The sequence below is a fragment of the Solenopsis invicta genome, chromosome 3 (assembly GCF_016802725.1).
Source record: "Solenopsis invicta isolate M01_SB chromosome 3, UNIL_Sinv_3.0, whole genome shotgun sequence".
NCBI classification, from domain to species: domain Eukaryota; kingdom Metazoa; phylum Arthropoda; class Insecta; order Hymenoptera; family Formicidae; genus Solenopsis; species Solenopsis invicta.
In genome coordinates, this window is record NC_052666.1 from 1,612,267 (window position 1) to 1,625,100 (window position 12,834).

General features: G+C 28.9%; 1 protein-coding gene across 2 annotated transcripts in view; it reads left to right on the forward strand.

Annotated features, from left to right (window-relative positions):
• LOC113005448 overlaps positions 1-11,274 on the forward strand; it is a 38,937-nt gene extending 27,663 nt beyond the window's left edge. For both annotated transcript variants that reach the window (XM_039447036.1, XM_039447034.1), the window contains exon 4: positions 6,967-11,274. In XM_039447036.1, coding sequence (XP_039302970.1) covers positions 7,414-10,293 — 2,880 coding nt within the window. In that variant the 5' untranslated portion in view covers positions 6,967-7,413 and the 3' untranslated portion in view covers positions 10,294-11,274. The remainder of the gene's footprint in view (positions 1-6,966) is intronic.
• Positions 11,275-12,834: the final 1,560 nt, after the last annotated feature.

Here is a 12,834-nt window from a genome sequence, read left to right on the forward strand (position 1 = left end):
AATATATAACGCGAACCTCCCACAGATTCAACAGGCATAGGACCACAAATATCTAAATGTAGCAAATCTAATATTCTCTTACTTTGATCATGCATAACACTTTTATGTGTTTTTCTCGTTATTTTACATGTTTTACACGCTTTACAATTAGTATCCTTTATGTCATTATTAATTCCATACGCAAGTTTCTCTCTCGTAAGTCTCTGTATGTATTTATCATTTACATGACCTAGTCTACGATGCCATACATGTGTAAGATCTCTACTAAATTCATCATCTGTATCCCCAACTTCATTATCATATACATTATTACAATTGTTTTCTAATATAGGAATCATATGCGTCACAAAATGATTATCAATCCTTTCCCCAGTCGCAATTATTTGACCGTTTTCTTTGCATATTTTTACCTCATATTCTGCAAAATTTACTTTAAGACCACGTTCCATTAATTTCATAACTGATAGTAAATTTGAACGTAATTTAGGAACATATATGACATCATAAACCGTAACATAAATAATTTCACCCTTTTCATTTTGTATTTTAACTCGAAGTGATCCAATCCCACTAGATTCTAATACGTTATCTTTACCAGCTAAATAAACTTTACCCTTAATAGATTTAAAATCTAAAAAATATTTTCTTTCAAAAGTCATATGTGATGTGCATCCGCTATCAATTATCCATTTATTCTGATTTCTTAAACAATTACCACTATCAAAAACTTGAAAAGTAGCATAATCTAACCTGTCTTCAGATGCAAGGTTTACATTTCTCCTTTGGTTACCCTTGCCACTGTCCTTTTTATCCTTAAAATATCGTTCGGATGTCTCCTTCTCCGTTCGGTTCTTGCGATGATAGCAGTCTTTTGCCAGATGATTCGTCTTCCCGCATATGAAGCACTTCCTCTTGTAATTCTTCTTGAATGGATTCTTGGTTGCGTACGCCGTCTCCAGACCACTGTTGTTACCTTTCTTCAGCGTTTCTCTCTCCTTTTCTCTAAGAATCTCAAGGATTTCATCCAGCTTCTTGTCACGCTGTGTTTTTAATATCTCACGGATTTGATCGTATTTTTTATGAAGTCCTCTAACGACGTTGTACACCAGTTGTCTTTCTGATACATTTAATCCTGCGGATACACATTTTACACCCAGACCCCGAGCACGGCTGATGTATTCGTTAACCGTTTCATTGTCGAGCATTTTGATGTTCTTTAACTCCTCTCCTGCATCGATTGCTCTATCCTCTGCAGGCCCCGCATATGTATCATGGATTGCTTTCCATAATCTCTTCGCATTCTTCTCACTCGCAAATTGTAAGATTTGGCTATCACTTAGCGACAATCTGATGCAAGCTATGACGTCCGCATTCTTCTCGTCCCATTCTTCTTTTTCTTTTTTCTTATCATCTCCCGTAGGCCGGTCTAACGTGAGTACATTCACCAATCGCTTTAATTGTAATACTGATTCCATTTTTACGCGCCAATTAAAATAATTATCTCCAGTCAGCAACGGAATGGTGGGCAATGCTGTTTTCTCTGCCATTTTTGTATTACGTCTAATACGTTTTTTTTAATCCTGCTTTTTCCTCCGGATGTCGGTTTCACTTTATTATTTTTCTTCGTAAAACCACGTTCTGCTACCAAGATGTTAGAATTACAAAGAATAAACCGTCTATCCTTTAATATCTCGTTTATTTATTAACAACGATGGAAAATAGATCTGACATGCAGGACAACTTTTTTATATCTAAGAAGAACAAAAGAACTAAAATAAATGCTTCACGCGATATCTCGATATTAGATATTACATTTAATAAATCGCTTTGTAATATATAACATGTACTCTTACACATAAAAAAAAAATTTCATAATTTAATATGTTTATATATTTATATTGACAATGAACACACATCTTACATCAATTCATGTACGGTGACCTTAATGTGCATCAGTGCACATTGGTGCAGTCCAACCGAATTCACTATAAATTCGCTATAAGTTTGACACGCCGTTTGTTTTCTGTTCCTGAACTCCCTGAATTAGTGTGCACTTAAAATGAAATAGATATATATTTGAAAGCTAGTGAAAGCAAGATGGAACGTTCCAGTGCAGTCTAGTGCAGGAATAGAAAACAAGCCTACGGAGAAGCGTGCACGTTCGTTTGAGCGCAACATTTGGGGGCTCGTCCGGGATAGGAAGAGCAAAACGAGTTTTTTTTTTCAAAAACAAATGTACAAGCAGTAAATTATGGCTTTTGTGTATACTCCTCGAAAGGGAATGAGCACGTGCTCATCGGGAAACGTACGTTGTACGTTCTCCGGAAGTGGTCGAACGATCGAGCTCGCGGTTGTCGGTAGATGTCGAACTGACGACAGAGGTTGCCGAGACGAAGGGCACTGTAGGCATCCTCTGCCGCAAATTTACTTTAGAGCACTATAGAAATGTCTATAGTTCTGAATGTGTTTTTTGAAACAGGTATTGCATATATACGGAATGGAGGTCTTTTTATACGACTTTTATAATTTTTAATAAGGTAATACGTATGTTCATTACCTTATTAAAAATTATAAAAGTCATATAAGGAGAATCCCATTCCGTATATGCAATGCCTGTTTCAAAAAACATTCAGAACTATAGACATTTCTATAGTGTTCTAAAGTAAATTTGTGTCAGGGATTACTACGTTCGGTGATGGAGCTTTGTATAAAGCTGGGTACAGACTTAGCAAACAAACAGCGAATGTTTTTTGTTATCATTTAGTAGATATATACGTTAAAGTAAATGCGAATAGAACGTTCGATTTGCGTTCGACTCGATTCGCTTACGAGGCGGTACATACATCAAAGAGAATTTGTGCGCGATATCAATGTTTATAAGTACGTTTGCAATTGTTCGTTCGGTGTTGGTTTGCTGGTGTATACCTAGCTTAATGAAGGAGAAGCGTAGATAGGCATGAGGACGAACTCCTTGAACGTCTTCGGCAGAATAAAGAATTTTTTCAGTGTCTGCAGGAAGAGCAGCTTCGACAAACACAAAGCCAATCGTTAACTAATTTAAATTCCGCTTTAGATTCTCATGAAAATAATATTTAAATTCCGCTTTAGATTCTGACGAAAATATTGAATTTAAATTTAAAAAGCAGGACCCTTGGAGGGTCAAAAAATTTGATTTTTTTTATTGCATGTTATGAAAGTACATATTTTTAATAATCTATCCTTAAATTTTTATCAAAACATTTAAAAAATTACGGAAATTATAACATTTTATTCGAAGCGGTAAAAATTTTTACATAGTATTTTTTTTTCATTTTATTTCATTATTTTCCATTATAATAAGTTACACTTTACTTCAAAGTATCTGACTAACAATGCTTTTACTCATCGCCACTAAGCGTCACAGGAAGATCTTTGCACTATTGCAATATGAAGATGGGTGTGTGTGTATGTGTGTGTGTGTGTGTGTAATGTCTGAAAAGGATCACTCGTGTTTAATGTTTACTGTTTGATTGAATTTCAGCTCATACGAACGTAAAGATAGACCGAAAAGGTACAAAATTTAACCGTTCTTGTGCAAATCGCCAACAGAAAAAAAAATTTTGAGGAAAGTATCAAAGAAAAGATAAACAGCGGCCCCAAGCAGCAGGCAATATTTTTTTAATATTTTTTAAATGTTTGTTTTTCATTAAAATTTATTTTCTCAACTTTTTCGGGAAAAAATATTTATTAAACATTTAACATTTTTTTTCATTGAATATTCATTAAAAATAATGATTTCTGACAAACGTTTTTAAAACGTTTACTTGATATTATTTAAACATTTAATTTTCATAAATTATTCATTTTGAAAAATAATTTCAGTTAACATTTTTCAAACGTTCATTTAACATTTTATAAATATTTATTTGTTATTAATTATTTATTTGAAAAATTGATTTTAAAAAACATATTTTTAACATTTATTTTATATTATGTAAATATTTGTTATTAATTATAAATTAGACAAAATGATTTCGTTGTCAGTAAACATTTGCATAACGTTTGTATAATATTTTTCAATATTTAATCTTTATTAATTATTTATTTGACGAAATAATTTCAGTTAACATTTTTTATAACTACAAATTGAACAAGAATGCCTTTTACGGTCGCAGCTAGGTCTTCGTGCTTATATTGTTTGTGTGATTTTTTTATACTTTCCTCAAGTTCAATGAATTTTTTATAAGTTTATTTATTATTATGTAAATTATTTATTTTTTATTAATTATTTATTTAGTAAAAGATTTTTAGTAAATATTTTTCTAACATTTATTTAATATTTTATAAATATTTTTTTTCTATGAAGCACTCGTATAAAAAAATTATTTCAATAAGCATTTTATAAATTTTTATTTAATATTTATTTCATAATAATTTATTTTTATATTTTATCTGTAAAATTATGTTTATTTAATATTTAAATTATTCAGTTTTCAATTAATATTTATTTTAAAATCTATTTAAAAAAACGTTTCAGTTTTTACATATTTATTTTATAAATTATTTAGAATGATTTAAAATAAAATGATAAGAATTTTTTCATATTTAATTCAATTATTGTACCATATTGATTTTTTTCTAGCTGTATTCTTATTTAAACGAAAAATAGAAAAATTATCCTAGATGCTACTTATTCGAGAAAATCAGTAAAGAATTGTAAGTATGATTATATGAATAATATGCTTTAATTATTGTACATATGTTTTATCTTTTTGATAACATATAATGATTTGATCTATCAGTTATACAGTATATACGTATCAACACAGTGTTCATAGTATTTCATAGGTCATCACGAAGGATCAGTTCGCAGCGATCACAGAAGTTTAAGCAACTTTACCGGAGTAACGACTTGGACGGGTAGCCGCTTGGGATTTTCCGAAAAAAGAATTCCTGAGAAAAACCTCTTCAAAGTTGACACTTCCACAATTAAAATATAGTAAAATTCTACCATAGTATATTTCACAGGGAAAAAAATCTTTTTTGATTGAGAAAACATTTTTATTTTTATATAATTTTAAGAAAACATTTTTTAAACATTAAAATAAACGTTTTTTTTTTAATGAAAAGGAAAGACTATACCCATAATTTTTAACGTTTTTTAAAACGTTTTTGAAATAATTGTAAAAACATTAAAAAAAAGTTTTTTCCTGATTATTTTAACATTTAAAAAACATTTTCTGCAAACATTTAAAAAACGTTTCTTTACCGTTTAATAAATATTCTCTTCAAATCATTAAAAAATGTTTTTTAAACATTTAAATGAAGTTTTTTTTAAATTGAAATAAACGTTTCTTTTTTTAATGAAAAAAAGATTATACTCATTATTTTTAACGTCTTTGAAAACGTTTTTTAAATGATTTTAAAAACATTTTTTAAATATTTTTTTTCTGCTTGGGATATATTTGAAATAATTCTCTTTATTGTTGGAACCAGCAAAATTAAATTATATTACTGTGTTTTTTTTTATTTTAAACTTTCAAAATTTTTAGTAATTTTTTAAAGTTTATTTTTACTTATATAATAATTATTTTAAAAATACTTTGATTTTAATAATTCTGGTTCCAACGATAACCAAACATCTGTAGATTAAAAATCTTTATTAAGACGAATACAATAGCAGAAATTTTTGTGAATTAGGTGATTTTTAGATTTGGCGTTCCTTTGTAAATTCATACTGATCAAGGTAAGATAATTTTGAATTTCGGTTATTTTAGGAATTATCTCGTTTATTGGGAATAAAAAAGACTCGAACTACTCAATTTTATCCTCATTCTAATGGGCAGCGACAGAATCAAACACTTTTGAGTTTCTTGGCAATGTTTGTTTCAGAAAATCAAATAGATTGGGATCGTTGAATTTTTGGTACAAGGTCGTTCAGTAAGTCTTTAACCTTTAGACCGCCGGCATTGGATCTATTGTAATTCCCTTAAAAAGTTCTCAAAATATTGTACTTATATCTTGGATATAACTTAATGTAATGGGAAATTCGTCGTAGCGTCTATATTTAAACTTTTGGCGACTATCAGTAAGGAAAAAATTCAAAATTTCAAATTTGGCCAAAAAGGTCGTTTTCATAGGTTTTAATATTTTGGGGTCACTGAATACGATAGCGAAGTTAATTTTTGCAAATATTCGATTCTTATGACCATGCGCTAAAATTGCATGAATTTTATGACTCCGTTAGTATTATATCCAGAGCCAATGACGAGGACGTAGAACAGATAATGTGGCTGCATTTTTTGTTTTTTATTTGTTGTTTTTTATTTGTGTACGCGGTGGAGAGGGGAGGGGATACGTATTGAATCTTCTGTACTCATTTTTGAGTGTTTAGACGAGTTATTCCAAAGAATCTTTATTTAGATTTTCCGGCGGTTTAAAAAAAAATAGAAAAACAAATTATTTTGAGAAGATTTTTTTGTCATTCTTCAACATAATTTCCTTTTAGCTCGATACACTTTTCCCAATGCTTCTCCAACTTTTTGAAGTCAAAAATAGGATTTTGGAAGGTCCTCAAAAAAGGCATCTGTTTGGCCGATGATCTCCTCGTTCGACGTGAATCGTTTTCCGCTGAGCTTTTTTTCAAGTTTGGAAATAAAAAAAGTCACTGGGTGCTAAATCTGATGAATATAGAAAACGATGACTCGGAAAACGATTCACGTCGAACAAGGTCATCGCCCAAACAGATACCTATTTTGAGACCCTTCCAAAATCCTATTTTTTAGACGGCTTAAAAAAGTTAGAGAAACGCTGGGAAAAGTGTATCAAGCTAAAAGGAGATTATGTTGAAATATAAAAAATTCTACCTAAAATAATTTGTTTTTCTACTTGTTCAAAGAATTCGACATCGGAAGACATCATTGGAAGATTTTTCTTAATTATTAATTGTTGTTAATTATTGTTAATTTAAAAAAATTTTTTTTAAAGGTTTTTTGGGCTGAAAGGAAGAAGAAGGAAAAAGAAGAACAGAAGAAAATAAACAAAAGAAGACAAGACGCAAGACATGATTATTCAGCCGAGATATAATACATATATTTTATAAATGGGTGCGTATATGTCTAAACACATGTATTGTATCTATAAATATAATACGTGATACACACGGGCAGCAAAAGTTTATGTTAGTAACGTGAAGAAAGGAATAAAAAAAGGAAAACTATTGCTCCTCAAGTGAATACATTTGAAGGAAAATTACGCATATTTCAAAAAAGCTTTCTAGATAGCTTTTTTAGATTCTTAAAAAATTATCAGTTGTTATTTCTAAATAATATATAAAATTGCTACTAACTAAACATTTTTTATAATAATATAGAAATTCCTCTATTAACTTTTTACTGCATTTCTGAATATTTCGATTCATTACTTTTTTCTAAAATGAGTGTAAACACTAGAAAACGGAAACGTTCTCTTACAGACAAATATGATACAGTATCAAAAAGTTCGCGCATAGATTTAAATATTGAGAATGAGAATTTAGAATTTCTTGGTGATTTACAACATGAATCTGCACAGAATAAATTGTATACAGATTATCATACTCAACACCACAGACATCAATCTTCTAATCACTTGATCAAACTTATGTATCAATTAGACTTGTCAGTACTTTGCTCGCTTAGAAAGTTTACGTATGAACATAAATATCCTTCATTATCATTAATGTTTGAAGATTCTGAAATTGATAAATTTAATAATGTTGTTATTCGTCATGAAAAGAAGTCAATTCATATACGAATTGAATATGTAGATGAATACTATACAGAAAGTAGTATTAGCTATGGCAAATTATTTTCTAAACGCAACTCTTTACTTAATAGTTATTTTAATGCTTTTGCTAAACGCATATTGAAAACAGATAATTTATTGACAGATGTAGAATATCTCATTATTTATACCAATTCAAAATTGGATCTTACAAAAGAGAAAACATTCAAAATAGGACGATCTAAAACTTTTTATCCTTTTAAATTTGATAACTTACAAATTGGAGAATGTGATATTTTAAAAGATTTTTTATTTACAAATGATGATACACAAGAGGATGGTTTTTATCGGTTTTCACTAGATAAAACAACAAGAGAGAAGCTTTTAAAACAGTTGGAATTTTCGCCTTCTACGAACAAAGTAGTACAAAAAAGAAAACTTACTCAGGAATTTGATAAAAGAATAAAAGCAGCATTTTTAGATAAATTAGTATTTGCAGTTAATCAGCCCAATAGAGAAAAACTGAGCAGCATTGTAAAAATTGAAATGAAAAAAAATGGTAAAGATCAAAATGATTATGTAGCATTACAAGAAAGAATATTATGTGACTTAAAAACTTCAGACCAGTATGTAAAACGTGGAATCGATGTATCCGGAATTATATATCAGTTTAATTTATTAATGAGCTTCCTTCATGATACATTTGTGCATAAAAATGTATTTTCCATAAACTTTGAAAATAATGATAATAGCATTGCTATTTACCATCAAAATAAAATTTCTTATCTATATGTTCATAACGCAGATGTTAATATAGACAGTAGTCAGTTGTTCTCCTTCTCAGAGAAAGAAAATATGTTCTGTATTAATAAATATTTTACACTATTTGTTGAAAACTTTAGTGAGAATATAGAATATTTAATTTTGTACACTAATGCAAACTTTGATCTGACAAAAGAAAAGAGGTTAAAAATAAGGATATCTAATGATACCTATCTTTTAAAATTTGATAGCGTAAATATTTGTGAGGAAAAATATAGAGTTTTAAGATATTGTTCGTCTATGAACAAAAATGATATTTATCAATTCTCGGAAGAAATAACACGAGAGAAGATTATAAATATGTTAGTGTTGCCATCTTCCTTGCAAAAAGAGAAAGATGAGGGACAACTTTCTAATGAAAATGAAAGAGAAAAAAAGGAAAAATTTTTAGATAAATTGATATTTGCGGTTAATCAGCCAGATAAGAAAAAATTAAATACTCTTATTAGAAATATGATAACTCAGTTACACAATTACGCATACAGCTATGAAGAATTACAAGAATTAGCGTTACGTTGGATTGAGTCCTATGAATTCGGCCCTATTACACAAGGAATAATGGAGAAGATTCTTGAAGAAATAAAAAATAATAAATCCACTTACCAAACAGCTCAAAGTAAACATACTAATAATGAAATTAAATTTACTAGATGTGTTGTTGGCAGAGCGAAAACATCTGAATTTAACAAATTCTTAGACTTTTTAATTAGAGGGGAAGGATTAAAATATCTAACAGTTCTGAGAAGGAAAAGAATAAATTTAACTAATGTGTCCAGTATTTTATATAGATCGGGCGCTAAAGCTTCTAAAGCATTCAAAGACCTATATGATCTGTGGTTTAATAACGAAGGACATAAAACACAATATTTAAAATCTCTAGAAAAAGAAGGAATAAATCTTACTAATGTCTCCTCTATTTTAAATACATCAGGCGCTAAAGGTCCGAAAGCATTCAAAGATTTATATGAACTGTGGTTTAATAACGAAGGACATAAAACACAATATTTAAAATCTCTAGAAAAAGAGGGAATAAATCTTGCTAATGTATCCAGTATTTTACGTACATCAGGCGCTAAAGGTCCTAAAGTATTCAAAGATTTATATGATCTGTGGTTTAATAACGAAGGACATAAAACACAATATTTAAAATCTCTAGAAAAAGAGGGAATAAATCTAGTTAATGTTTCCTCTATTTTAAGTGGATCAGGCGCTAAAGGTCCTAAAGCATTCAAAGACCTATATGATCTGTGGTTTAATAACGAAGGACATAAAACACAATATTTAAAATCTCTAGAAAAGGAGGGAATAAATCTAGTTAATGTTTCCTCTATTTTAAGTGGATCAGGCGCTAAAGGTCCTAAAGCATTCAAAGATTTATATGATCTGTGGTTTAATAACGAAGGACATAAAACACAATATTTAAAATCTCTAGAAAAAGAGGGAATAAATCTAGTTAATGTTTCCTCTATTTTAAATGGATCAGGCGCTAAAGGTCCTAAAGCATTCAAAGACCTATATGATCTGTGGTTTGATGAAAAAGGACATAAAACAAAATATTTAAAATCTCTAGAGGAAAATAAAATAACTCTTACTAATGTATCCAGTATTTTAAATTCATCAGGTTCTAAAGCTTCTAAAGCATACAAAGACTTATATGATCTGTGGTTTGATAAAGAAGGAAATATGACACCATATTTAAAATTTGGTGGTCACAGTGGATCAATTTAGCCCTTGAGTAATTTTCGAAAGTTAATTATTTAATTCCACATCAATTTTCAAATAATTGCCATATAAAACCAGACAATGTAATTAGATCGGAAAAACTTTGATGTAAAGTTTAAACATCATGGAATGCATTCTCTTCATGAAAAATTAACAAATAAAATTATACTTACATTATTTTAACATTTTTTAAAAAATATAAGTCCCAAAAGAAACATATTTTACCCAAAACAATAAGTTTTTCAATATTTTTACTAAAAGTTTATGGTAATACTTTTGAAATATGCTACTTTAATTAAAAATAATTTTCTGATAAATCTTTAAAAGAATAGGTTTATTTTACATATAGAATGTTGGCCATTTTTGAAAAGAAAAATTACGTTTATATAAAGAAATTTATTAAGCAAAAATCAGTGCAAAAGTAACTTTTTTTTAGTCTCAAACGGTTTTGAAAGTTAAAAAAAATGAAATTTTGCAAATTTATTTTGATTTGCCGCAATTGTTACATAAGTAAAGGTGATGAGTGTCACACATCGGGCGTAAACATGGAAGAATAATATTGATACTTGATTTTACGATTTTTTTATGTAATGGACAGCAATTGTCTTTACTAATAAAGGTCTTTTTACTTTTTGTGTAGGATTAAACGACACACTGCCTGATACCCTTACAAAAAAAACTATAAAAATACAAACAAATTACTGATACACTATTGAAGAACTGAAGAATTCCAATTGAAGAGGGTTAATATAATAATGTCACATACTCCATTTTAAGTTTTAATTAAATAATTCTAGCATATGGCGATTTCCAATAATTAACATCTTGTTAATTATTACAAAATATGCAAAATTGTAGAGAACGTTTCGGTTTAGTTCGACTGACTCTATCAGCTCGTGAGGTTTTACTTTAAAGAAACTTTTCTTCAAAATTGAAGTGAGTCATTTAAACCTTGTGTAACCTCCAAACGTTAAAAATTCTAAAAAAGAGAGGAATAACTACGGTTGTCTAATTTAACTATAGTTGTCCAATGTGGAACAGTTAATGCTGCAACAACTTAGAATTATGCAATCTAATGAATTCACAAAGCTTCGGAAATAGTCTGAAAGCACGCTTTTTATAAAAATACTGCATGGTGACACATTTGTCTTATTTTGTTTGTTTTTTGTTCGTAAGTTAAGGAATCGCTTGTTCCTGAATTTCACGCGGCGTTTGCGAAACTAATTGTAAGTCACTTTTACTCCGACCGTGGAATTATGTTGTTCACGGATTCAAAGTCGGAGTCGCTCACTCGAAGTTCTGCAATCTTCACAAACCTGTAAAATCTGTGTACACTTATTTATAACATTTGTTTGTGTAAGTAACTGTAAATATTTCTTATAAATACTTTATTTAATGTTAATGTGAGAGTAACTTGCGTGTGAAAACTATAGTTACAACATACATTTAAATTGTTGATTTTACGACATAATTTTCGAGAATATTCTCCAGAGAAAATTTCGAAACAGTCTGGAAGCACGACGTATAAAAGTATTGTTTGGAGATACATTCTTCTCTTTCAGCATTTAGTATACGAAAGTGCGAGATCTCGTCGTAAAAAGCAATATGTAATAGCAGAAGATTCTGTTTTAAAAATTGATAAGTACAAAGAAACAACTTTAAACTTTAGTTTTAAACTTTTGTAGAAACAGCTTTAAACTTTTTGTTTCATGTAATTTTATAAAACAGTTATCGTTTTAATCGGATTTACGTTTAAGTTATGATAAAAAAATACTGTTTGTTTTTATTCTTTCATAAGAATGTCTTATTTAAACAATTAAGTACTAATGTAAACGTGTATTTCTTTTTATACAACTTGTCGAACTATGTAGTTTAATTTAAAAATTCGCTGTATGTACATATATACACATATGTGTAAAAAATATAAAAATAATTTATATGTAAATAATAAAATCTCTAAGTATTGAAATATTGTAACATTGTAAACGGAAATAAAAGTCTAATTCGAATAATTTTGTTTAAGGATGTACTAGCAATAACGTCTTAACATTGACAATGCCTTGAAAATTTTATAAATCGTTTCTATTTATTATTTGAACACATGTTTAAAATCTGAAGTCGATCTTCTAATTCTGGTTCACGAGTTATTCAACTTTAAATTTTGCACGTATTCTTATGATATAGCAATACATTTTCACTTATGTCAACGAAATTATTAGGAAGCAACATTGTCAATATTGTAAAACTTTGTTTATGAATAAATAAAATACTGAGCAATATTTCTAAACAAAAGTTTGTATTGATTTACTAACTTGTTATTAAAATATCAATGCTAAAACGATGTGAAATTTCAGTAGATGTCAAATTTCCGAATGGGTGAAATGTCTGAAAACTATCGATTCGTTGTTTATGTTATTCCGAAGATTTTTGACAAAATTAACAAATGCACCACAGTAATAATGCAACGATACATAAAACTATAAAGATCTTAAAAAGAATATGTAAAATAATTGGGGTAATTTTCGTTATATTATTGTACGTAACAAA